The sequence below is a fragment of the Delphinapterus leucas genome, chromosome 3 (assembly GCF_059928025.1).
Source record: "Delphinapterus leucas isolate spDelLeu-1000000601 "Yukka" chromosome 3, BTC_Dleu_Yukka2, whole genome shotgun sequence".
Classification (NCBI taxonomy): Eukaryota; Metazoa; Chordata; class Mammalia; order Artiodactyla; family Monodontidae; genus Delphinapterus; species Delphinapterus leucas.
The window spans coordinates 162,212,412-162,239,783 of record NC_143131.1 but is presented as its reverse complement, the minus strand read 5'-3'; the positions used below and the strand labels follow the sequence as shown (position 1 = coordinate 162,239,783).

General features: G+C 45.5%; 1 protein-coding gene across 1 annotated transcript in view; it reads right to left on the bottom strand.

The window, feature by feature from the left end:
• Positions 1-8,667: 8,667 nt before the first annotated feature.
• The window catches only part of LOC149749902 (2'-5'-oligoadenylate synthase-like protein 2), a 32,020-nt gene continuing 13,315 nt past the window's right edge, over positions 8,668-27,372 (bottom strand). The window contains exon 2 of the mRNA XM_089908538.1: positions 8,668-25,960. Coding sequence (XP_089764664.1) covers positions 25,765-25,960 — 196 coding nt within the window. The 3' untranslated portion in view covers positions 8,668-25,764. The remainder of the gene's footprint in view (positions 25,961-27,372) is intronic.

Sequence of the window (27,372 nt, the reverse complement as noted above, 5' to 3'; positions counted from 1 at the left end):
TTAAAAGTGCAGTGACTGTATTTGGGAATGGGAAAAAGTAAAAATGCATCTGCTGAGTGTTTGGTCAGATAATAATATTAGTCTTGATCTTAAGAAATTAAATGCTGAAATTCAGGATATACAAAATACACATCTTGTTGATGTTTCGCCAGAAGATGTAATTCAAACTTTACTGGATCATTTAAAGTGGTTAAACCCTCAGTCTTGGATTACTGGAAGGTTGTCAGGATTTATTACCCTGGCCATAATTTGCCTATTATTGATAATAATCTTCTCATGTCTGTTTCGTATCCTCATGCAACAGTATACTACTCTCGGCACTAAACTTCATGGAATTATTTTGCAGCAAAAGTTAAAAAATAAAAAAGGGGGACCTGTGGGAAGCAGTCAGCCTTGCGAGCAGGTAAGGACATGCCAGGCATGCGGCCGCCGCTCGAAGGGACTGTCCCTACTTGTTCCCCTCCTTGTTCCATTCCATGGGAGATAAATCACCAGGGCCCAGAGATCAGAAAGAATGTAAAATGAGACAAACAAAGCTGTCTCCCCCCTGCACATGCAGGTTATTTTTGATGATTCTGGGTTTATGGGTTTTCTCCCAGGGAAGTTAACCTTGAGCCGAGACAGTCTGTAGATAATGTAAACCACCATCTGGCAACCTTCCTTTTTCTAGTCTATATTATCTGCAACTGTAGCATAATAAAATTTGCCTTGCAACCGTCAGTTGTCTTGGTCCTTCTGACCCCATTCGTCGGTGCTACTTCAGTTCCTTACCCCTTCCCTTCTGACCCTGGGCGGTGAAATTCTCTTTCTCCGGCTGGTCCGCGGCACGCATGAATATATGGTTTTGTCTTGCTGTACTGCACCTGTGCTGTCTAGTAACAGATGTTTTGTCTGCTAGTAGCGTTCTGGATTATGTCTCTCCACAGCGCTGAGGCAGTGCACCTATTCTGTAGTTGCAGCTGATGCCTGAATGTATCCTAGCTGACAAATTATTGATTAATAAGAACTTGAATTTCTGAAAGATTTGTACTGTTAACCAAAATCTGAGCAAGGAGTCTCAAATGTAATTCTTAGCCAGAATTACATGTTAATGAACCATTTAACAGTGTGAATCAAGGAACATCAGTGTAAGGATTTCTTTTAATTTATTTTTTACCTGCTTGAAATATCAGTTAAAGTTTGCCAGCTTGGTTGCAGATGAACGGACGTTTGAAGTTCACCAAACTACTTAATGTGGGATAGGATAATAGACTTCCAGTGCCCTCAAGGCTGTGACCTTGCAGCCATTTTACATAGCACATCCTCCTCCTATAGGGATGAACCTTTCCCTGGCCCAAAAAGTAGCAGCTCTGTTGAAGCTTTGCTTATTGTAACAGGCTTTTGTTTCCAGGTTACATGTCTGTGGAAGACTTAATTCTGCATAGAGATATAGATATTACTGGAAACTAATTGTTTTCTCTATTATACTCTGATTTATCAAAAAAGTAAAACATTTAAATTGTGCTACATAAATTCAGGAGTTGTCTTGCAATCTTTAAACAATAAATGAATGAGTTGCCCTTAAAAAAAAAAAAAGAATTAAGCAGTTAGGCTTTGTGGGCCTTATACAGTTTCTGTAACTTCTACGCTTTTTTCTTCAACAACCTTTCTAAACGTGAGAACCATTATTAGCTCACAGTCCCACAGATCCAGGCTGAGAGCCTGATTTGATTTGTGGCCATTTTTTGCCGATTTCTGCTCTGCGTCCTTACTGATGCAGAGGAGGGGGACCATGTTTGAGTAATCACTTCTTTGAATCAACTATTGGTCTTCTGGGGCTTGTCCTTACTCTCCTACAGTCTCTAATCAACATGGCGTCCAGAGAAATCTTGTTAAAACATAAGTGAGATCATGTCACTTAAGTCTCTTCAATGGCTCCTTCACAGGAAAAGCAAAGTCCTCAAAGTGCGTCCACAGCCCTAGAAATGTGGGCCTCTGTTTCCTGTCTGACTGTTTCCTTCTCCTCTCCACTTTGCTCCCTCTGTTTTCCACACACTGACATCCTTTCTGCTCCTTGGATACTCCAAACCCACTCTTGCCTCATTGCCTTTCCATCTGACTGTTCCCTCTGCTTGTACTATTCACTTCCCAGATATGCACCTTGCTCCCTCTCACAACCTTAAGTTCCCTCTTATATTTTATCTTCCCCAGAAAGCCCTCATCGACCACTTAGTTTCAGATTGCAGCCTCCTCCTACCAGCTAACAATCTCCATCTCCCTTCCCTGCTTGCTGTTTTTCTCCAACACTTACCTGATATACTATTCTATCCATTTATTTAATTTTTATTTACATATTTATACTTAGGATTTTTTTTTTTTTTTTTTTTTTTTTTTGCGGTACGCAGGCCTCTCACTGTTGTGGCCTCTCCCATTGTGGAGCACAGGCTCCGGACACACAGGCTCAGCGGCCATGGCTCACGGGGCTAGCCGCTCCGCGGCATGTGGGATCTACCAGGACCGGGGCACGAACCCGTGTCCCCTGCATCGGCAGGGGGAATTTCAACCACTGTGCCACCAGGGAAGCCCTATACTTACGATTTTATATTTGCTTATTTACTTTTCTCTCCCCTCTCAGCTCAAGAGAGACTATATTCATCTGTGTTAATCACTGCTGTGTTTCCTGAACATGCCTATAAATCATACTGAAGAATGGTGCCTGAAATTTGGTAAGGGATCAATCAATTTTCTTGGCTGGATGAAGAAATGTGTTCATAAATTAATGAACAGATCTTCGGGGCTTCTGACTTGAGGACTAATGGGAAGAGGATGGCAAATGGTTGGGACAGGGTACTGCAAGAAGTAATATTTGGAGTACTCTGATAGCTATCCTAACAGATAAGATTGTGTTCATTTAAGTAGTTTTAATGAGAGAGCTGGGAACTAGGGACACACAGCATTAAGGTTTTTATAATGCATTCTGTAGAGTTCTTTTTAAGTCTGTACAAATATCATTGAAAATATATGCATACATATACACCGCTGTTACTTTACTTAGTGCTTTACGAGAGCCCCTCAAGGAAGGGGTAGTAGCAACTCTCAGCATCCTTCCTTTATGATGAGCTTAATTTATTCAAAGTTACATCATAATTTATTTGTAACTGTGAAACTAGACTTAGTTATTTAATAGACCCTCCCTTGAAACGTATGACATTAATAAAACCAACAAAACTTTGTTCAGTTTCCAATGATAGACACACTACAGACTCAATTATGGGCCATCCAGTTTAATGAAGGGAAGAAGTGATTTAACAAATATAGAGCAAACAGAATATGAAGTTTTATCCTCCATTAATATTAGTAATGGATAGTGTGGGCTCCAATGCCTTCAAGATAGCGTGAGACCATCATCTCTGTGTCATGGGCAGGGGGATGTTCAGCCAGGATGTCTTTCACTGTCACTGAGAAAACTTTCCATAGTATATAATGATACCTACTGAAACTGATATGGGGCATTTGGGTAATAAGGAATCCATTAGCATATTTTTCCGGAAGCGTTGACTACAAAATGAAGACAGTAGATTTGGACACTTTCAGCCATGAAGAAGTTGTTTGGATATTCATCTTTATGCCTAGTGAAATAAGCTTATTTCATCTCTGCAGCTTCCCGTATACCATTTTCCCACCTCTGTTTTATGTTTGGAAAGACTTTTAGAAATTCAAAGTCAAGTTAAAAAGTGAGTGACAACTTAAATGATATATGGAATATTTTGCTGACTTACAAGAGCATGCAGAATTAAATATGACCCAGTTCAAATGTTTATTTTAACGTGTATGTTGAGGTGGAGTTTTCAAGGTGCCAGAAAACGAGAATTCACCTTCCAGTGTGTGTTACCAGTTCTGTTCATTGCACAGAATCATCTTCATAAAACATACTGTTTTCTATGTACCTGGTATATATCTCAATTAGTTTGAAGAATTTCTCAGATACCTCTTAATATGTAGTGCTCCAATTCCAATCTTGCCATGCCCTGTACCAGTGACACAGCACACAGGAGTTTTGTTTCTCTTTATTTCTCTGGGTTGTTCAGAACCCAATGAAAGAACAATGGAATGGGATCCAAGAGATCAGGGTTCGTGTCCCAGATTTACCATAAAATAATTGTGTCCTCTTGGGAAAATTATAGTCATTCTAGGTCCCTTTTCTTTACTTTGACAGAGCTGCACTAGATGACCCCAAATAATATAGCACTCTTTCAGTAGTAGCTTAGATGTCATTGGTATTCTGAAACAAAGGAAGACAATGACACATGGAGCTGTGCAACATCTCTGTAACTCTGTTGTCTTAGAGTTGCCTCCATTTTACAGATGATAAGATGACTGTGCATAGAAGTAGATGTTTGGAACCAGCGGTTCCAAAGTAAGTGGAGGTAAACCACAAATTTCCTTCCTTCCTGAAGCTCACTTAGCCAAAACATAGGCTTCTGAATATTAAGCTGTAAAGCATATTATCAGTACATTTTAAAAGAAGCTATTCTTCTAGAATTTCCAATTAATAGCAGGAGGTTTTGAAATTATTAAAAGATCATTTAATTTTGTGAGATTTACAGTTCTATTTCCCTGTCAGGCAAGTTGTATTAGTGCCAGACAATCATCTGAGCTTCTGGATGCTTCTCTGAACCTCTTGAAGTTTTCTTCTTGCTATCTGAAATTCATGCCAGATAAGCCTTTTTCTAGAGCGTATGTACAGACTTGTGTATTTTTATATAGGAAAGCGATGCAGTGAGTCAAGTCGGGGGTTCAGCCCTCATTCTCAGAGTGGTATTGAGCTCCTGGTGAAATATAATCATCATTTCGTCAGAATCGAAAAGCAGTTATCTCAGGTGTATAATCCCATTAACTAGTTATACATTTACGTATGACACATGTATTCATTGTACCTACGAGGTGTGTTCTCTCTGGGAAGTACAAAGCTCTTAGAGACATAGGTTGTTCATTTTTTGGTTTCCCACAAATATTGTGACCCTTTGAGCAGGAAGGTCTATATTTTACTAACATCTAGAACCAGCAGTTAACACGGTGTCTAAGATGTAGTCAATAAATATGAAATAGATAAATGAACACATTTTTATGTAAGGGCCAGGACATGGACAAATAGAAATTTTTCATTTTCAGTCACAAAGCAACAACAGACATAAAAATGATACAGACAACAAGTGCTACGGTCGTTCAAAGAAGGCATAGAACAGATAGAAGGATCTCCTCTATGGCACAGGGAACTATACTCAGTATTTTGTAATAACATCTGTATGGGGCACCTGCTCCCCACCAGGCCCTATGACAGGTGCTTACATACTTTCCCTCTCCCCCATCCTATGGGGAAAGTACCTCTGCTATAGATTTAACATTTGCCTCCCCCCAAATCCATATGTTGAAATCCTAACCCCCAAAGTGATGGTATCAGGAGGTGTGGCATTTGGGAGGTGATAAGGTCATGAGGGTAGAGCCCTCATGCACAAAATTAGTGCCCTCATAAAAGAGACCCCGCAGAGGTCCCTCGACTTTTCTGCCATGGGAGGTTACAGAGAAAACACGCCAACTGTGACCCAGGAAGAGGATACTCACCGGACTGTGAATCTGCTCGCACCCTGATCTTAGACTTCCAACCTCCAGAACTATGAGAAATAAACTTCTGTTGTTCATAAGCTACCCAGACTCTGGTATTTTGTTATAGCAGCCCAAATGGATTACGATAACCTCTGTCCTTCGGTTTCAGACCCAGAAACTCAACACTGTAGAGGTTAGGAGGACTCTAAAGCCACTCAACCAGGCAGAGGCAGATTTGAAATTTAAGTCTCCAATTCCACATGTAAGTCTATCAGACCCTGTCTCCAGACATGATGTCATGAACAAGAGCTAATGCAACAAAGAGTTTACATGCAGCAAAACAATTAGCAAACCAAGTAAGAATATAGTAGACCGACTGTTTTGGTCACCCAATAGCCATTCACCACTCTTCCAGTTGAACAGAAGCCATGCCCCGTGGGCACATTCAGCCCTGCTGTTTTCACTTCCCAGATTTGAGGGGTAGGAAATTATTATCCCTCCTGGCCATCAGCACCCTGACCTCTACCACCCACCGGGCCAGCTTCAAGAACAGCTGGATCCACCTGTTCAAATGAAACAGGTCTGCTCTCTGTGGTGTTGGCTTCTAGTTCAAGCAGCTCTCCCCACATGATAGCAAAGCTGGCTCCCAGCGGTTGCAAGCATGAATCCTACCAGCCTAGCAGTCCCAAAGCTCCAGTTAAAAGTCCTAGGCTGATTCCAATTTGATCTGCTCTGGACATTTTCTTTAGAACCTAGAAGGCTGCCAGACAAAACACAGGATGCCCGCCTCGTTAAAGCTGAACTTCAGATAAACAGTAATTTTTTTATAGAAGTATGTTGCATGCAATGTTGAAGACACCCTAAAAAGTCGTGGTTTTCACCTAAGGTTCAGCTTTAACTGAGCGCCCCGTGTGGGCTTTGCCGGCTGTGGTGGGCGCCGAGCGGGGTCGGCGGGGACGGGGGTGTGGGGGTGGGGTGGGGGTGGGGGGACTGTGGCCCGAGGCGTGTTGCACACCCAGCCCACAGCGTGCAGGGAGAGAGGGGCAGCCTCGTCTCCGCTGCAGGAGCTGAGACGGGGAGAAGGGGAGCGCCCCAAAAGGAAACCAGCTGCCCCTCCCAGGAGAGAGGAGATGGCTGTTCAGCAGCCAGAAACAGCAGAGGAGCCCGAGCACCGAAGCGGCGGCCTCTGAGGACGCGGCGCACATATTTCAGGTGGGCGAGCGGCACGCGGGCCGGTCCGTGGGAAAGAGGGGAGCCCGCGCCGGCCCCTCCGCCTCCCGAGCCTGTGCGTTTCCCTAAAAGAGCAGCAGCTGTGCAAACTGACGGTTCACAGTTGTGATAAATCTCCTTAGGAAAGCACTTCGATTAAAGTCACATCTAACTAGAACGCAAGAAGTCACCCCTGAACAAACCAATTGGGAGAGGGGCAGCTCTGGGCGCGCACCCACCCCGCTGCTGTTTTGCTTTCCCCGCAGGACGAGGGCCGCTCACTGGGTCGCGGGGACAGCGCGCTGTCTCAGCTGGGGAAGAGGCGCTTTCTCAGGACACATGCAAAACCCAAAGTGTGAAAGGAGGCCTTTATTCCATTCCTTTGGGGGATTTCTTAATGATGTAAAGCCCAACTTGGTTTCAGATCTGCCTGTCGTTTCCGTGACAGGACCTTCCTGGGGGGTCCACCAGCAGCGGGGTGGCCAGGCGCCACAGGGCTGTGCTCTCCTTCCCAAGCCAGTTCATCTCCATCTGTAGCATTTTCAGAGAAACTCTCGGATAGGTTTTCTCCAACAGGTTCTTTTTCCTTCACTTTAGAAAGTCATTCTCCTGCACAAAATGAACGGCCTGAAGACATCACTGAGCCTCTTTTTCTCCCAGGGTCAGGGCCAGCACGGCCCCCAGACCACAGGGGCGCAGGACCTCACAATGGGCTTCAGGCCTTCCCCTCCCCTCCCGCCCCTCCCACCCTGCCCTACCCCTCCCCTCCTCCCCTGCAGAAATCACATCCCTTTCTCCAGACTCCCCACTTCAGCTTGAATTCCAGCAGATCTTTACCCTGCCAGTTAGTAATTCAGGACTAATTAGGTGATTGCTTTCATTTATGGTTGCAGTTGGGGCGGGGGGGGGGGATGAAATGGCTTTGCCCCTATTCTTGTTGGAAAAATAAATCACACCCACTGTCACTTGAGATCTTATTTTTGCCCCCAATCAAGCAAATTAGCAGCGTGGTTCATTTTCCCAGCATTCACTCCTGAACAGACGGCAGTGCCCTGGAACGTGGCTTAGAGCTGTGTGGTCAGTGCAATTGTTTGGGGCTGTTTGTGCCGACAATGACAGGAGACGCCTGCCTCCCAAAAGTAGAGTGGCCCTTGTCTTGATTAGGCCAACGAGCTGCCCGGAGCGCTGCCCGCCCGGCTTCTGAGGAAGATGTACTCCGCCATCTAGTGGACATGGGGGCTCACTGCAGTGTGCTCGCTCTCCCGCCTTTCCTTCTGGCCGGTAAGGACAAGCAATAATGCTTCTTGTAAATTCCTAAAAATAGGGAGGTCTCATTATATCACCAGGAGTGAAATGTTTGCCTCAACGTCTGTAATGAAAGTGCAACCCCATGCTTGCACAACGTCTGTCTTGTCAGTAGCCCTCTTTCATCCCGATGTTTAGGTCCAAGACAGGATCGTCATTGTCTGAGCAATGGCTATCTCTGTGAAGCTGGGTAATTCTTCCCTGTCCCAAGTAGTGTGGGAGGAGACAGTGAGCACCTTCAGAGGCGCCTTCATCTCTGCAGCCTCGCCATCACTCCTCATCTCGCCCACAGCAAGCCCGATTCCAAAGTGCACAGGGTAGAGGCGTTCGAAAGTTGGCTTGTTCAACCAGGGGCATTGCCACTTCCCAGCCGGAGCCACAAACACACCCACATCCTAAGACTCTTTTCACTCTTGGCGTTGAGGAGGTTCCCACTCTGTCCCCTGACTACACGCAAGTCAGTGTCTTTTTCCTTTCCGCTCATTCTACCTACATGAAGAGCACGTTGATCTCCCCAGTTTTAACACAGGAACCATGATTTTCTTGGGTTTTGTGTACTGGGGAGGGGGGAAGAGATTGGGAGAGAGAGCAAGTACATCCCAATATGGAAGGGCTTGGGGCCGTGGTTCTCAACCAGGGGCAATTTTGCACCCAGGAGACATTTGAAAGTGTCTTGGGACACTTTGGATGGTCACAGCTTACGCGAGGCTAAATGTTCTTCCATCACAGGACAGGCCCACAGCAAAGAAGCATCCAACCCCACCCAGCAGTCGTGCTGAGGCTGAGAAAGCCTGGTTTAGGCTCTCAGATATCACCCTCCAGCAAGCCGGTGAGAGCACTGATTGTCCTCAAATGGGCCACACTGCAGAGGCTGTGGATAGATAATTCATCCTCTCCCAAGTCAGTACTGACCACCGTTTTTCTTCTTTTAGACTCTTCCATTTTAAACATAATTTAGCTGTCTCTTTTTTGTCCCTCTGCTCTGCTGGGAAGAGAAAGGATTGGAAAGGGAGAGGGGAAGGTGACAGAAAAGGGGGATTAGAGGCCTCACCTGTTTCTCCTGGAGAAGCTGGGCACATTCCTCCCTCACAAGCTTTGTGACACAGCAGGGTACAATTAAAAGCACAACAATTTGCTTGTTATTCAAGTCAGGCATTAGTCTGGGTAATGGCATGCTTGGTAGAGAGATGGACTTCCTTGTTTGGAGCTAAGCACAGGACTAGCTGAATTCTCCATGGAGAAATCTTGATTTGTTCAGGTCTTTCATGTTTTCTACAGAGAAGGGATTATGTCTTCCTAAAGAGGGGCCTTGCTTAAAAAGCTACAAAAGTATAAGAAAAGGATTTAGGGCAGAGGGGGCTGTGGTTACGTAGCTGAGGGGTACAGGGAATTTCAGAGCCAAGGATTATTTAAAGCCATAAAGTTAAAAAAATAATTGGTTTAGGGACTCCCCTGGTGGTGCAGTTGTTAAGAATCCACCTGCCAGTGCAGGGGACATCGGTTCGAGCCCTGGTCCGGGAAGATCCCACATGCCACGGAGCAACTAAGCCCGTGCGCCACAACTACGGAGCTTGCACTCTAGAGCCCGCGAGCTACAACTACTGAGCCCAAGTGTCACAACTACTGAAGCCCACGCGCCTAAAGCCCGTGCTCTGCAACAAGAGAAGCCACCCAATGAGAAGCCCGTGAACCGCAACGAAGAGTAGCCCCCGCTCACCGCAACTAGAGAAAGCCCGCGCGCAGCAGCAAAGACCTAAGGCAGGCAAAAATAAAAATAATTTTTTTTAATTTATTAAAAAAATTAGTTTAGCACTACTGCATCCGTGCTGGCGAGTACGCTGTAAAGGCAATTAAGCATGAGCTAAAATTCATTTTACTTTGGCTAATTACTGCATGGATCCAGGAGAGGGAGCGGAAAGAAAACATGCCCCCTCCCTGGCAATCAGGGAGGACGTTGGTTTTGGTTTCTTTGCCTTATAGGCACGCTTATTAGTTGGGGTGCCCAGAATCCAGCCATCACAAGGGCCTTATTAGTTAAAACACAGGAAAATTGTTCTCTCAAGGCAGAACAGTGAATGCTCTGCTGTCCCAGTGACCAAGCAGAAGCCACTACTAGTTTTAACTCCATCAATTATTGTTAGCCAGAGAGGACCTGACATACACAGTCCAGACTTCACCCATGTGCCTGCTGAGCCTGGGTCAGGGGCTCTCAACCCAGAGCAACTCTGCCCCCCTCCCCCCAGCTCCCCGCCCCCCGGACAATTGACAAGTTCAGGAGGCATTTCTGCTGTCACAGCTGGGGAAGGACTGCTGGCGTCCGCTGGGCAGAGGCCAGGGATACTGTAGGAGCATCCCACAATGCCCAGGACAGCCCACAGCAAAGAATTATCGGACACAAAATGTCACCAGTGGCAAAAGTAAGAGGTCCTGGTGTAGACAGAGGCAATTTCCTCTCCTTGAGTAGGTGAAGGTCTTCAGAATCTCCACTTCCTCAAATACATAATGGACAAGTCATCAGATGACCATATTTCATGCTAACACGCTTTTCTTCCCCCTTTTCTACACTGGGTATTCATTCTCCCACTTCAGGAAATCGAGTGACACTAAGAAAAACTTGCCCTGGAAGGATGGTCCGCGGGGGCGAACCGAGACCCAAGTCGCTGCCTGCCCTCTCCTTCTCCGATTCACACACACACAGCCAAGAGAAAAGACAGCGAGCTTCTCTGCAATCCCCTGGTTCGGAGTTTTGAGAAGTTTTATTCCCTTCTCTGAGATTACCCATTCTTCCCTGCATGAAGCATGTTCAGCGAAGTCATTTGTCCTGCAGCTTTACAGGAGTTCAGATCCCGCAGCAGTGAGATATCAATTTCCTCCCTGGAGAATGAGGACTCCCCCTGAGGGAGGTTAATGCTCAGGACAGGAGCATCCCTGGAGCTGGTGACAGCCAAGGGGCTGTGACTCAGGACTGTCCCAGGCAGGCCATCAACTCTCTGGGAGAGCCTCAAGGATGTACTTAGCCTCCCTTTACAGGAGGTGAGGAGGGCAGAGTGCTGCAGACGGGGAGCGGGGCGGCCACACCCAGACTAAACCCTAGCTGGCACCCTGCAAGAGACAGAAAACCTCTCCCCTCAGGTCCCACCAGCCCTGCTCTCCCCTTCTGTGCACCCCTTTCAAATGCGTTTTCCTGCGTTGCCCCCTCCCATTCAATCCGTTCTAGGTACAGCAGTCAGGGTGATCCTGGTGAGTCCCAAGTCAGATCGTGTTGCTCAGAGCTCAAAACCCTTCAGAGGCTCCCATCTGGATTCGAACAAAAGCAGTCTTCTCCCCCTCTCCCCCTCCCCATTCCTCTCTCTCTCTGTCTCTCTCTCTCTGTCTCTCTGTCTCTGTCTCTCTGACACACACACACACACACACACACACACACACACACACACACACACACCGTCCCTCCCCTTCCCTCAAGCCCTTCCAGACACACTGGCACGCTGTCCCTGGCTGTTCCTAGCAGCTCCCTCCCCATAGCCTCCTGCACTTACTATTCTCTCTGCCTAGAATGTTCTTTCTCTCCATAACTACAGGGGCTGCTCTCTCCGGTCTGTCCACATGTCCCCTTCAAATTAGGGGAGCCCTCTTTCCCTTTGATGCTTTATTGTTCCCGTAACCTACATCATCTGGTAACATGCTAAAAACTTCCATGCTTTTATTTGCGGGTCCTTCCCTACCCCACCTCTCACTCCCAGATTGCAAGGATCTCTGTATAATTTTTTCACAGCCGTCTATCTCGAGGACCAAGTACAGTGCCCGGCTCCAGCAAGCACTCAGATATGCGCTAAAGAAATTAGGAAATGGACCAGGCTACTTAGCTTCAGAAGCTCTTTCATGGAAGTTCCCATCCCCTCCGTACCAGTTCTCAGCTAGTTGACTGAAGACTAGCACCCTGACAATGAGGCAGCTCTAAACTGTGAACGACAAAAATATTTACTGTGTCTCCGAGGGGCACTTTTGTTTGGTATTTTATTTTTTAAATAATTTTGTAAATTAATTGTTAAATTTATTTATTTATTTATTTATTTTTGGCTGTGTTGGGTCTTCGTTGCTGTGCACGGGCTTTCTCTAGTTGCGGCGAGCGGGGGCTACTCCTCGTTGCGGTGTGCGGGCTTCTCACAGTGGTGGCTTCTCTTGTTGCGGAGCACGGGCTCTAGGTGCATGCAGTTCAGTAGTTGTGGCACACGGGCTTCAGTAGCTGTGGCTCGCAGGCTCTAGAGTGCAGGCTCAGTAGTTGTGGTGCACGGGCTTAGTTGTTCCGCGGCATGTGGGATCTTCTCGGACCAGGGCTCGAACCCGTGTCTCCTGCATTGGCAGGCGGATTCTTAACCACTGCGCCACCAGGGAAGTCCATGTTTGGTTTTTATTTGTAGTGAAATGCACATAAAATTGTATCATCGTATCACTTATGAGTGTAGAGTTTAGACACGTTCAGGACATTCACGTTGTGCGGCAGCCAAACTCCAGAACTCTTTTCTTCTGGAAAAACTGGAACTCTCTGCCCTCCAGCAACCGCTACCCCCAGCCCCTGGCACCCACCATTCGACTTTCTGCCCGTATGAACTTGACCACTCTAGGTGCCTCATACAAGTGGAATTGACAGCATTTGTCTTTCTGTGACTGGTAGATTAGCATCATGTCCTCAAGATTCATCCATGTTGTAGCCTGTGTCAGAACTTCCTCTTCAAGGCTGAATAATATTCTGTTGTGTATATACCCCGTTTTGCTCATCTATTCATCTGTCAGTGGGCAGTTGGGTTCCTTCCACATTTTAGTTATTGTGAACAATGCTGCTATGAACAGAGGTATACAAAGTATCTTGCAAAACCTGCTTTCAGTTATGTTGGGTATATACCCAGAAGTGGAATTGGACCATATGGTAATCCTACTTTTAATTTTGAGGAACCACCATGATATTTTGCACAATGGCTGTACCATTTTACATTCTGACCAGTAGTGCACAGGGTTCCAATTTCCTACATCCTCATTAACCCTTGTTATTTTTTGTTTTCACAGTAGCCACCCTAATGTGTGTAAGGTGGTATCTCACTGTAGTCTTGACTTGTACTCTCCTAATGATCGCTGATGCTGAGCATCTTTTGAGGTGTTTATGGGCCATTTATGTATCTTCTTAGCAGAAATGTCTAATCAAGTCCTTTGCCCGTTTTTTAGCCAGGTTGTTTGCTTTGTGGTTGAGTTTTAGGAGTTCTCTGTACACTCTAGATATTAATCCCTTATCAGATATGTGATTTCCAAACATCTCCTCTCATTCTGCGATTGCCCTTTTCCTCTGTTGATAGGGTCTGGATGCACAGATTTTTAAAAATTTTCATGAAGTCCAATTTCTCTATTTTCCTTTTGTTGCCTGTGCCTTCGGTGTCATATTCAAGAAATCATTGCCAAAATCTAATGCCATTAAACTTTGGGGCACTTGTGCTTTTTAAAAGACCTTTTAATGACAAGTTCCCCAGTTTGGGGAGTTCAGAGCCCTGAAACCTAACTATAAGTGTTCCCAATGCAGAAAGTACATAAGAACCAGAGTGCTTAATCAACATTTCTGTTGGCAAGCGAGGTCCCAAGGAGCGTGTGGAAGCACAGCAGAAGTAACATGGAGGACTTTTAGGCATGTTCTCTGCCACCTTAGTTTCCTCCCTCTTTCTCCATATATCCCTCCCATTTTTCATTCCTTCCTTCCTTTCAGATAACATGTCTGGGGAAGGATATGGTGAGGAAAATGCTTTTACCTCACTCCCCTATAACAACACTGACCACCCCATGAGCCTTGGAGAAACAATTTGCCTAATTTGGAGAGAAAAACTCCATTCAAGCCCTGCTGGGATGCACGTTCAAATCTGCGTGACCACAAAACCCACGTTCATGGACCCACTTGCCTCTATTGCTTTTTTAAGCTATAGGAATGCTGGATGAGGAATGTTGTCTGTTATTAACTAGCAAAACACGATCCCCCTTTGAGCCTTCATGTCATTATCTATAAGATGAAAATGGACAAGAACATCTCCAGTGTTACTTTTGAAATTTTCAGTGCTATCTTACATGAAAATAACATGAAGACACAGAAGCAAACCTGCCTTATTCCCCCTTATGCCTTGACTTCTTGGCCTGCAGAGAGGCCTCCAAGAGCCTCCTTGGACGATCCAGGGTTCAGCCCAGCACTGAGCTAGACGACCATGGGCTCCCCTTCCGTGAGTGAGTCTTTGCATGACTGTTTTGGGTTTCTTTCCCTAGACTCCCATTTCTTAAACGTTTAACAGGAGAGCCAGTCACAGATCTCCCTTTCACCCGAGGGCTGGCAGGTCACGAGGTCGCCAATATTTGTTTTATGTACTGCTAAGAGATTAAGGGGCAGTATAATTTCAGAGAAAAGTTAGGTTCTCTGGAAGTCAGGAACCCCAGCATCCTGCCCTTAAACACTCGAATGACCTTGAGCAATGAAAGGTCCCCAGACCTTCATTTCTCATCTTCAAATGAGAAGACAAATTGGACAACATCACTGTTTCCTAAAGTGTGGTGTGTACACCGCTGTGGAAAGTAAGCAATAGGTAGAAACAAGTTAGGTGCTTTTATCTTATGTATATATCTATAAATACTTAAATAGCCTCTCAGCTCTACAGTATCTTAGCTATTATTGCTACAGCAAGGCTGAAGTCGGTGAAACACACACAAGCAAGACCCAATGCTAGTACATGCGGTGAAGGTATCGCACCTTCAGGAATTGTCCTTTCCACCCAAACTGTCCAGAAAGATTGACACCGATGAAATGGATCGCTATTGTGGATCCTCATGTACCAAATTCCCATGAGCTTTGCTGAGAAGACCTCAGCAGTGCATCAAAGCATCCCTTTGATGCAATGTGAATAAGGTTTAAAAAAGTTATTAATGTGGTTAGTAACTGACTGCAGTTTGGGAAATCCTACACTTGATTTCTTGGTTTCTTCCACGTCTAGCTGTCTTTGACGTGTGACGTGCTTAGACAAAAGTCAGTGTGCTCTCTTCAGGTCAGTCTTAATCTATAACCTGTGTTATACATGTGCCTCATTAAGGACAAATTTCTAGTTCCAGATGGGGAATTTGGAGCGGGCTCTTTTTTCTCTAAATGAATGGGGCTCTACTCCAAGAACACAGACTTCACATATATGGGTATAAACACATACATACACCAGTCAAGTCACTTTCTATCCCTCTATTCACTGTTTAGGCCCTGAAGGTATTGTTTACAGCCGGACACTTGGCTTGCAGGGAAGAATCTCATCCACCTGAGATCTTAGGCCCAGTGCCTCCAATCCCCTCCTCTCTTTCTGTTAAATTTCTGCAAAGGCAGGAAGTACCAGAGTGATGCAGAGGTTGGCTGGAAGGTTGAGAAGAGGCCCCAAAGATGTAAGGCTTAGGATGACCCTGAAGAACAGATGGGGTTTGGGCAGTCGGCATGGAAGCTAGAGAAAATTCCAACTGGGCAAGGAAGGAGTGGGCACTATAAATGGGGGACAGGGAAAAGACTGGAACACAGGGTTTGGACTGGGAAGTAAAGAGGATGCTATAAGGCAGGTTCGAGGGGTGGGTTAGAGAGAGCATGATGGCCCGCTAAATCTTTTAAGCTCCACTCTGTGCCACTCACGTGCTACAAAAGGATTTATTTCAGTGTGAGGTAAGATGTAAGTGCTACTTTAAGAATTTAACTGAACCAAAATGACCTGGGGACCAGGATGCTAGTCTACTGTTCTAGGTACCGTTCTCCTGGGGAAAAAAGCCAACGTACAATGGTGCATTAGTCTGTTTGGGCTGCCATAATAGAATACTAGAGACTGGAGGCTTAAACAACAGAAATTTCCTTTCTCGCAGTTCTGGAATTCTGCAGTCTAAAATCAAGATGCCAGCAGAGTTGCTTCCTTCTGAGGCCTCTCTTCCTGGCTTGCAGACAGCTGCCTTCTCACTGAGTCCTCACATGGTCTTACCTGTGTGTGTGCATGGACAGAGAGAGGCCGCTGATGTCTCTATCTTCTTATAAGGACACGAGTCCAGTCTGATTAGGGCTTCACCATTATGACTTTATTTAACCTTAATTACCTCCTTAAAGACCCTATTTCCTAATACAGTCACATTAGAGGTGAGGGCTTTAACTCAGGAATTGGCGGGGGCGGGGCGTTTCTGCCCTATGTGAGAGGGCTGGGAATGGCACAGAGCACATCCCGCTGAAGGCTGTGCCTGTGCTGCCCTTCCCACCTTTTCCAGTGGTAAGATATAGGCAGAGAGGGAAGAGCGTTCTAGAACAGGCTTCATGACTTGCTTCAGTTCAAACCTATTCAAACCCAAGGACAAGCATTCACTCTTATGGACCAGCACAGCTTACCAGATTTTCAGGGGTTGGGGGAGAGTTTAAAGCCCAAATAAAGTGTTAATTTCTCGTTGGCCGGGGCCACAAGCCGCCCACACAGTGTGGGCAGGTAGCTCCCTCAGCATCCAAACTCCCTCTGTGGGGAAATGAAACCCCCGGGGTCATTTGGAGGAAAGGTGCAGTTTCAATACACCCATACAAAGGGAGTAGAGTCATAAGATTTATTACTTTCAAAAATAGATAACTAATGAGAACCTACTGTATAGCACAGGGAACTCTACTCAATGCTCTGTGGTGGCCTAAATGAGAAAGAAATCTAAAAAGGAGGGGATATACGTACACGTGTAACTGATTCACTCTGCTGTACAGCAGAGACTAACGCAACACTGTAAAGCGGCTGTGCTCCAACAAAAATTAATTTACAAAAAATGATTTCTTACTTATATATCCCAGAAGCAAAGGGACACAGTGAGCCGGGGGAAGGGCAGTCTTCCACCCCAGGTCACAAGCCAGCAGGAGATAGAGCAGGGTAGCAAGCACCTAGTCCTTACAAGGTGATTGGGGCAGAGGCTACTAACTTTTCACAGGCTTAACTCTAAGTGGTTATTTTTTTTTTAACATCTTTATTGGAGTATAATTGCTTTACAATGGTGTGTTAGTTTCTGCTTTATAACAAAGTGAATCAGTTATACATATACATATGTTCCCATATCTCTTCTCTCTTGCCTCTCCCTCCCGCCCTCCGTATCCCACCCCTCTAGAGGGTCACAAAGCCCCGAGCTGATCTCCCTGTGCTATGCGGCTGCTTCCCACTAGCTAGTTTACGTTTGGTAGTGTATATACGTCCATGCCACTCTCTCACTTTGTCACAGCTTACCCTTCCCCCTCCCCATATCCTCAAGTCCATTCTCTAGTAGGTTTGTGTCTTTATTCCTGTCTTACCCCTACGTTCTTCATGACCTTCTTTTTTTTTCCCTTAGATTCCATATATATGTGTTAGCATACGGTATTTGTTTTTCTCTTTCTGACTTACTTCACACTGTATGACAGACTCTAGGTCCATCCACCTCACTACAAATAACTCAATTGCGTTTCTTTTTATGGCTGAGTAATATTCCATTGTGTATGTGTGCCACATCTTCTTTATCCATTCATCTGTTGATGGACACTTAGGTTGCTTCCATGTCTTGGCTATTGTAAATAGAGCTGCAATGAACATTTTGGTACATGACTCTTTTTGAATTATGGTTTTCTCAGGGTATATGCCCAGTAGTGGGATTGCTGGGTCGTATGGTAGTTCTATCTGTAGTTTTTTAAGGAACCTCCATACTGTTCTCCATAGTGGCTGTATCAATTTACATTAAACAATTTTATTTTAAACCCGCTTAGCTCTAAATGTTTTTAAACTTTTATTTATTTATGTTTTCTGGCCACACAGTGTGGCATGCAGAACTTCCCTGACCAGGGGTCAAACCCATGCCCGCTGCAGTGGAAGCTCAGAGTCTTAACCACTGGACCACCAGGGAAGCCCACTCAGTGGTTATATTAAAAGGTTCCACCAGGGAAGGCAAAGCAGGAACCTGTGGGGATACCCTAAACCTATCTAAAAGTCCAGACTCTGAACTTTTGGTGTTAGTAGGGTCACCATACTGTAAAATGCCTAGGCAGCGACTCAGAAAAACAAAATCGTTTTCCTCAAAGTTGTTTTCCTCATCACCCCTTTCTAGTTTTGACCCTCTTGCATTATGATCCCAGCTAGGACAGCAGGTGACATGACGCAGCTGCAGGAAGGGCTTGGGGAAAAAAGCTCAGTGAGGGCAGCCTGGAGTGGAGTAAGATAGATCCTGGGTGAAATCCCAGCTTCACCACTAGCTGTGTGACCTTGGGCAAGTGACCTCACCTCTCTGAGCTTCCATTAAAAAAAAATTTCCATTATCAAAAATTTTAAACAGAAAAATAGAAAGAGAATACAATGAACACTTATACATCCGCCCAGATTCAACAAGTCTAAACTCTGCCATATTTGCTTCAACTAAGCCACTTTAAAGTAAATTACAAACGCTAAGGACCATCGTCCCTAAATACTTTAGCATTTGTGTCCAACAAAAGAGAACATTTCCCCCCATAACCACAAAACTATTACGCCTCAATAAAACAGTTCCCTGGGACTTCCCTGGTGGTCCGGTGGTAAAGGATCCACCTTCCAATGCAGGGGACTCGGGTTCGATCCCTGGTCAGGGAACGAAGATCCCACATGCTGCAGGGCAACTAAGTCCACGTGCCACAACTACTGAGCTCCCACGCCTCAACTAGAGAGCCCGTGTGCCGCAAACTACAAAGCCCACACACCCTGGAACCCACGCGCCACAACTAGGGAGAGAAAATCCGCACGCCACAACTAGAGAGAAGCCCGAGCCCGCACGCTGCAACAAAAGATCCCGCATTGCCACAACTAAGACCTGACGCAGCCAAGAAAATAAATAAATATTAAAAAAACAATTCCCTTATATATATATATTATTTAATATTCTGGCCACATTGAAATTTCCGCAACTGTTCCCAAATTATATTTTACAGATGGTCCATTCACACCAAGATCCAATCAGAGACCTTGCATTGCATTTGGTCATTATGGATCTTAAATCACTGAGTTTCCATTCTGCTCATCTGTAAAATGGGAAAAGAATAATACATACCTCACAGGGTACACAAATTAGACATAATACATGTTAAGGGGTTAGGCTAGTGCATCCAAAAATGTACACTATTATTATTAGCTTCCTTACTGGACTTGCTCTGCTCAAGGCAGCAGTGCATTGGGATGGAGTGTCTTGAGATGTCAGTAGCATGGGCTAGAGATAATGAGGCAACAGGTCCCAGCATCCTCAGGGATGTAGACCCACAAGCTGCATTTTGCCCAGCCCTGGCCTGGGGATGGAGGGAACCAGTCTCACCTTGACCACCTTCAGCACCCCCGATTTCTGGTCCAGCCCATGCTCCCCCTGGAAGCTCTGCTCCCTCAGGAACTGCTCCACAGCCTGCACAGTCTCCAACACCTCTTTTTTCCACTTCTGGCTGGGATGCAGGCAGTGAGCCACGAAGGAGTTCAGCCTGGAAGCTGGGGTGACAAAGAGCTTCGGGGGCACTGCCATCTCTGTCTTGAGAGTACCACTGGTGGCTAGATATATACCCACACACCTACCCAGCTCCTGGCACACACACTCTTCTTTAAGGGGACTCCTCCTCAGCTGACCTCCAGCACCCTGTGGAATAAAGGACCAGAGTGGAGAGGAAACAAGGGGTGTCTGGCTGACCAGGGTATCCTCTTCCTGGAGGCCATTCACTGCAGCTGGGGTATCGAGGGACCCTGGGTGAAACCACATTAACAGGCGGGGCTTTTAGTCACCCTTTCTGCTGTAGGTTTCATTTCTCACCTCTTAATTTTCCTTTTACAACTTGGAAACTGAAACTGGCTTGAGGATGGCTCTGGGAAAGGCAACTCCCCCAGGAGATGGGAGCTGGATGGTATCCACCAATCCCATCCCCACAACCTTGTCGCCCAAAACAGGCTCAGTAAGAGCAGGCACTCGCTGGAGGTTGGGCTGAACAGTGGGAATTCTAGGGTTCCGCAGAACAAACTCTGGAATTCCAGTCTGCCCTTTGCCAGACTCTTAACCTCTCTGACTCTCACAGAAATAATCCTTAAAATGGGTTTAAGAATAATACCTACCCCATAGGTTGTGTGGATTAAGCAAGAGAACATTTAGCAGAGAAAACATTAAGTAAATGCAAGTATTGTTATTCGTTCACTGGACATCTATTGAGTGCTGGCTGGGTGCCAGACATTGTGCTAAGAAGACAATGTAAGACGTGGTTCCTGCCCCAGGGGCTCCCAGAGCAGTGGGGGAGACGCAGGAGACACAGAGAGTCCAGTGTCCTGTGTACTAGGAGCAAAGAGGGCACAGAAACTTGGTGGAAATTCAGGCAGAAGAGTTTCTTTGGGGTCACCTGTGGTGTCAGTGAACACCTGCTTGAGATGAGTCTTAAAAGACTGGGAACGCGGCCAGGAGACAGAGGGCACAAGACAGGATAAGGCTGAGAAGTGTGAATCATCCTGGTATGTGCCAGGACTCGGCTGTCAGATCCACGTTGGCATGGAGGGCAGGGAGGGGAGAGGTGAGAGCTGTGCCTGGACAGGTGGGCAGGGATTGAAACTCGGAATGCCATTCATTCATTCATTCAACAAACATTTGTTGCGTGCCTGCTATGTGCCAGGCAGGTGTCCTGGGGATACAGCAGTGAATAGGCAAAATTCTCGGACTGCAGAGAGCTAACACTCTAATGGTGGAGACAGATAATAAACAGGATAAATAAGTAACATTATAATAATTAAGACGGTGATAAGTGCTAATCAGGAAAATAAAGCAGGGAAAGAGGTTAAAAGATACTGACTACGTGTGTGGGGGGGGTGAGAAGTGGCAATGTTCAGGGGTTCAGTCTCAAGAAAGGTGGCTAGGGAAGGTCTGAAAAGGAGACATTTGAGCAAAGACATGAAGGAGGCGAAGAGTGAGCGGTATGTATGTCAGAGGGAAGAATGAGAGAAAGTGGGACTTCCCTGGTGGTCCAGTGGGTAAGACTCCACTCTCCCAATGCAGGGGGCCCAGGTTCGATCCCCGATCGGGGAACTAAATTCCACACGCATGCCGCAGCTAAGAGTCTGTATGCGGCAACTAAGAAGTCCACACGCCCCAACGAAAGATCCCGTGTGCCGTGACTGAGAGCCGGCTCAGCCACAAATTTAAAATAAATTAAATAAATTAAAAAAATTAAAGAAGAATGGGAGAAGGAACAGCAAGTGCAAAGGCCCTGTGGCGGCAGTATGCCTGGTGGGATTGAGGAATAGCAGTGTGACTGGAATGGAATGATCAAAGGGGGAGAGTGGGAGGGGATGAGGTTTGAGTACAAGTGTAGGGGGCAAATTGTGTAGGATCTTGAAGACTACGAAGACTTTGGCTTTTACTCTGATTGAAATGGGGAACCACTGGGGAGTTCCAAGCAGAAGAGGGACATGGATGGACTTTCATTTTAACGGTATCACACTGGCTGTTCGTGGGAAGATTGGATTAAAAGCAGAGGGTGGGGAGTGGAGGTGAGAGCAGAAGCAGGAATTCAGTTAAGAAGCTACTACAACAGTCCAGGCAAGAGACGTGGCGCCTTGGATCAGAATGGTAGCAGTGAAAGGTAGGGAGAAGTGGTATGATTCAATTTTCTTATTATGGAAAATTTCAAACATGAACAAAAGTAGAATAATACAATGAACCTCCATGTACCATCCCCCATCTTCAACAATTATCAACCTGTAGACAGTTTTTTAAATGTTTATTCAGGTCTTCTGCCCATTTTTATTTTTATTGGCCACCCGGCACGCGGGATCTTAGTTCCCCAACCAGGGATTGAACCCATGCCCCCTGCAGTAGAAGCACAGAGTCCTAACCACTGGACCACCAGGGAAGTCCCAACCTACAGACAATCTTGTTTCAATGATATCTCCATCCACATCTCCCCTCCTGTATTATTTGGAAGTGAATCCCAGACCTCATATCATTTCACTGGCTATATTTTGAGTATAAACAGGTCTTGCTAAAGGATAGAGTGTGATGTGAGAGAAAAATTAGAGTCAAGGACCACTCTAAGGCTTTTGGCCTTAGCACTGGAAGGATGGAATTGTCCTTAACTGAGAAGGGAAAGACTGGGCCAGGGCACAGTGTAGGCATGAAGGTCGGGAGCTCGGCTTTGGAAGCAAACTTGAGTGTCTAGTGAGAGAGATCCAAGTTGGCTAGGGAGTTGCATATTTGAGTCTGGATTTCAGGGACGAAGTCTGGGGTTGAGATACAAATTACCAGCATAGATATATTTAAAGCCATGAGGCTGGATGGGTTCACCAAGGGAGTGAGTATAGAGCAAGACAAGAAAAGGACCAGTGACTGGGCCCTGAAACACTTAATAGTATTAAGTGATTGGGGAGAGGCAAGCATCCGGCAAACAAGAATGCGAAGGAGTAGCCAGGGAGGTGGAAGAAAAATCAGCAGTGTGTTTTGATAGCCAAGTGGAAACATTGTTCTAGGAAAGAGAAAGTGATCCACTGGGTCACATATCAGGTGAATCTGCGCTGACTTTGTCCTGAGGGCAGTGGCAAATCAGAGGAGCGACCAGAGGTGAAATGACCATTCTGGAAAGATTGGTCTGGCTGCTTCTGTGGGGAGGATGGATTGCAGGGGCCAGGGGTAGATATGTAGGGAAACGTGTCAGGACACTGTACAGTGATCCAGGTGAGAGGGAAGGTGACCCGGACTTGGCCGGAGAAGGGATGGGATTCTAGGTCTACCTTGGGGGGAGGGTGAACAGGACTTGGTGACTACAGGTAGGAGGTGAGGGAAAAGACAGGATGGCTATCAGCTCTCTGGCTTGGGTACCTGGGTAATGGATGGAGGGTACTGTTAACAAAGGGAGGAAGATAAAAGGAGGAGTGGGAAGTGGGGAGGTCTACAAGGGTAGCTGTTTAAGCCAGAGAGCTTAAACAAGTTGTCCACATTGCCTAATGCTTCCGATAAGTTCAGGAATATAGGTCTGAGAAGCACCCAAGAGGCTACTGGTGACCATTGTGGGTGAAATGTAAGGGAGAGCTGGGAGCAGAAGCCAGATTTTAGGTGCGGGGTTGAAGAGTAAGTTGGGTGAGGAGGATGGAGACCAGGAGTGTAGATAACACTTTCAAGAACTTTGTCGTGAAAGGGAGGAGAAAGACCAGGTGTTAGCTGGAGGAAGTGGTGGGGTGGAGGGTGTTTGTTGTCTTAAATACCATTTGGGGGAAAAAAAAAACCCTCAATCATGACACGTTTCAATTTAAACTTTCCAACTGGCTAACCCCAAACGGAAAGAATCACATTTTTAATTACATAAATTCTAAAAGTCTCCATATTTTCAAAGTTTGGTAGTGCCTGGTCCTTAAACAGTCCTATATTATAACTGTTTAAAGAGCAGTGGCAATTTCGCAAACCAAAGTCAACAATAAAGTGAGATTCCAAACATTTGTCCTATGTTTATAATGACAGATAATGAGCTTCAAGGCAATATAAAAGTTATTCAAACAAAAGTTATTCAAACATTCAGACCTTACATCTTAGTTTAAAACTTTTTTTGAAGTATAATTGATTTACAACACTATATCGGTTTCAGGTGTACAACATAGTTATTCAATATTTTTACAGGTTGTACTCCATTTGAAGTTATTATAGGCACTTCCCTGGTGATCCAGTGGTAAAGAATCTGCCTTCCAACAATTCAGGGGACACAGGTCTGATCCCTGGTCGGGGAACTAAGATCCTACAGGCGGCAGGGCAACTAAGCCCGCGTGCCACAACTACTGAGCCCATGTGCCCTGAAGCATGCAGGCCACAACTAGAGAGAAACCTCCACACCACAACGAAGAGCCCACGTCCTGCAATGAAAGATCCCGCACGCCTCAGTGAAGATCCTGCGTCTCGCAACTAAGACCCAATGCAGCCAAAAATAAATTAAATAAATAATAAACCTTTGAAAAACTAAAGTTATTATAATATATTGGCTCTATTCCCTGTGCTGTACAATATGTCCTTGTAGCTTATCTATTTTATACACAGTAGTTTGTACCTCTTAATCCCGTCCTCCTATTTTGCCTCTCCCCACTGGTAGCCACCACTTTGCTCAATAGACTTTACATATTAGTTTTGATTCATTTCATTATTCATTTTCATGAGATATCTGGGAGTTCAGCAGCTTTCAAGATTTCGAAAGGGGGAATTCCCTGGCAGTCCAGCGGTTGGGACTCTGGGCTTTCACTGCCAGGGACCAGGGTTCAATCCCTGGTCTGGTATTTAGGAACCTGCAGGCCTTGCAGAGTGGCCAAAATAAGGGAAAAAAAAAACGATTTAAAAGGGGAACATGGGGCTTCCCTGGTGGCGCAGTGTTTAGGAGTCCGCCTGCCGATGCAGGGGACATGGGTTCGTGCCCCGGTCTGGGAAGATCCTACACGCCGCTGAGCGGCTAGGCCCGTGAGCCATGGCCGCTGAGACTGCGCGTCCGGAGCCTGTGCTCTGCAACAGGAGAGGCCACAACAGTGAGAGGTCCGCGTACCGCAAAAAAAAAAAAAAAAAAAGGGAACATGCAGTCGATTGTGTATTGGTTTTATGGTTTGTAGAAATGCCACGTAGTTGGGCACATTTCTATGGCGGTGGGGGAAGAGCTAGTAGTTAGGAAGGGTGTGGGCTGGGTTTTAGGAAGAGGAAGATACATAAAGATGGGTTTTCTCTTAGCTTGTGTTCCTCCAAATGCAGAGCCTGAGACAAGGAGTTGCATGAGACTTGTTTTGGGAAATGATCCCAAGGGACAGGTGTGGGGGATTGAGAAGGAGGAAAAAACAGTCCAAGAAATATCATGAAATTGATCACTACTGTGGGCAGCTGAGCTTTGATCCCACTGGGGACCCTCTAAGGAGCAATGCAGAACGTGCCTCAAAATTATCCACCTGAGAGGTGGAGGAGGGGAGTATGCACTCGCTGCACTCACTGGTTCCTGTCTTTCAATGCGCCAAGGCTTACCCCCTGGGGTGTTAACTCCCTGGAACTTCCATATTTGCTCAGAATTACTTGGAAGGCTTGTTAAGACACAGATTGCTGAGTCCCACTACCAGAGAACCTAACTCAGGTAATTCTGGGCTAGTTGCTGAGAAGTTTTATTTCAAAGAGGTTCCAGATGATGTTGATTCTGCTGGTCTGGGGTCCTTACTTTTGAGAATCAATAACTTAGAGGTTTGAGCTTTGAAAGGTGACAACATGGGGGAGAAGGAAAGTTGACTCAAAGTCATGGAGTTGTGAGCCAGCATTCAGTGTTCTGGAATTGCAAGTGTTTGGCCACGTCTGGTATGTTCTGAGAGTGACGAGGAGAGACTGAGAGGTCAGCAAGAGCTAAATGGTCAAGAACCCTGAATGCCAAGCAAAGGAACTTCAACTTGATTCTGTAGGTAATAGGAGCCATTGGAGAATTTTAAGCAGGGGAGGATTCTGTTTCTATTTATGCTTCAGAAAGAGCACAGTGGTCTGGGTAGAAAGGGGTGAGCTAGGGGGACATGACCATAGAAGTCTACAAAATGAACAGCCTGATCTTGGCACTCGTGGGGACGTGGGGCCTCTCTTAACGAGCATGATGGTGTCACAATCCTTGATGTGCAGTCTGAGAAGCTATTGATTCCACAGTTTCTGGCCCCGGAACCTGACTATCTGATCCTCCATGTAAGGTCCTCCAGCCTCTTCAATCTTCTCTTTCAAGTCGTGGATGGAGTCATCAGGGTCAATGGTGTAAGGCTTGCCCTGGCCACTGGAGTCCTTCATGAAGACCTGGATCTCAGGGGGGAAGGTCTCCAGCACCTGGAGGCTCCTGAAAGGAGAGACAGTGGTGTCCACTGGGGCCACATGTCCTCTTGTTTTCATAGTTTTGCCTTTCCCAGAATGTCATATGGTTGGAATCATCCAGTGTGTAGTCTTTTCAGACTGGTTTCTTTCAACTAGCAATATGCATTTAAGCTTCTTCCATGGCTTTTCATACATCACCACTCACAGTAACAAATTATGTTTTTCTTGTGATGAGAGCTTTTAAGATCTACTCTCTTAGCAACTTTCAAATACACAACAATATTGTTAGCTATAGTCACTACATTATACATGACATCCCCAGGACTTATTTATCTTATAACTTGAAGTTTGTACCTTTGGTCCACCTTCAGCTATTTCACCCACCTCCCACCTCTGGCAACCAGTCTATTCTATGTATCTGTGAGTTGTTTCTTCTTTGCTTTTAAAGATTCCACATATAAGTGATCTCATACAGTATTTATGTTTCGCCCTCTGACTTAATGCACTTAGCATAATGCCCTCAAGGTCTATCTGTGTTGTCACAAATGGCAGATTTCCTTCTTTTCATGTGGCTGAATAAAATTCCATTATCTATCTATCTATCTATATCTATCTATCTATCTATCTATATCTATATGTCACATTTTCTTTATCCATTCACCTGTTGGACACTTAGTTGTTTCCTAGTCTTGATTTGCCTATTTTATTTTATTTTTTTACACACACTGCATGACATGCGGGCCTTAATTCCCTGACCAGGGATCAAACCCATGCCCCCTGCAGTGGAAGTGTGGAGTCTTAACCACTGGACCACCAGGGAAGTCCCCTGCTTTGCCAATTTTAGAATCAGGTTATTTGTTTTGGTTTGTTTGTTTGTTTGTTTTTTGCTATGGAGTTGTTTGAATTCCTTATAGATTTTGGATATTAACCTCTTATCATACATGTGGTTTGCAAATATTTTTTCCCATTCCTAGGTTGCCTTTTCATTTTGTTGATTGTTTCTTTTGCTCTGCAGGAGCTTTTTAGTTTGATGTAGTCCCATTGGTTGCTTTTTGTTTTTGTTGCTTGTGGTTTTGTTGTCATACCCAAAAAATCATCACCAAGACCAATGTTAAAGAGCTTTCTCTTTATGTTCTCTTCTAGGAGTTTTACAGTTTCAGGTCTTACATTTAAGTCTTTAATCCATTTCAAGTTAATTTTTACAAATGGTGTAAGATAGGGGTCCACTTTCTTTGTTTTGCATGTGGGTATCCAGTTTTCCCAACACCATTTACTGAAGAGACTATCTTTTCCCTGTTGAGTATTCTTGGATCCCTGTCAATTAGTTGCCTGTATGTGTGTGGATTTATTTCTCGGCTCTTGATTCTGTTGCATTGGTGTATGTGTCTGTTTTCATGCCAGTACCATACTATTTTGATTACTCTAGCTTTGTAGTAT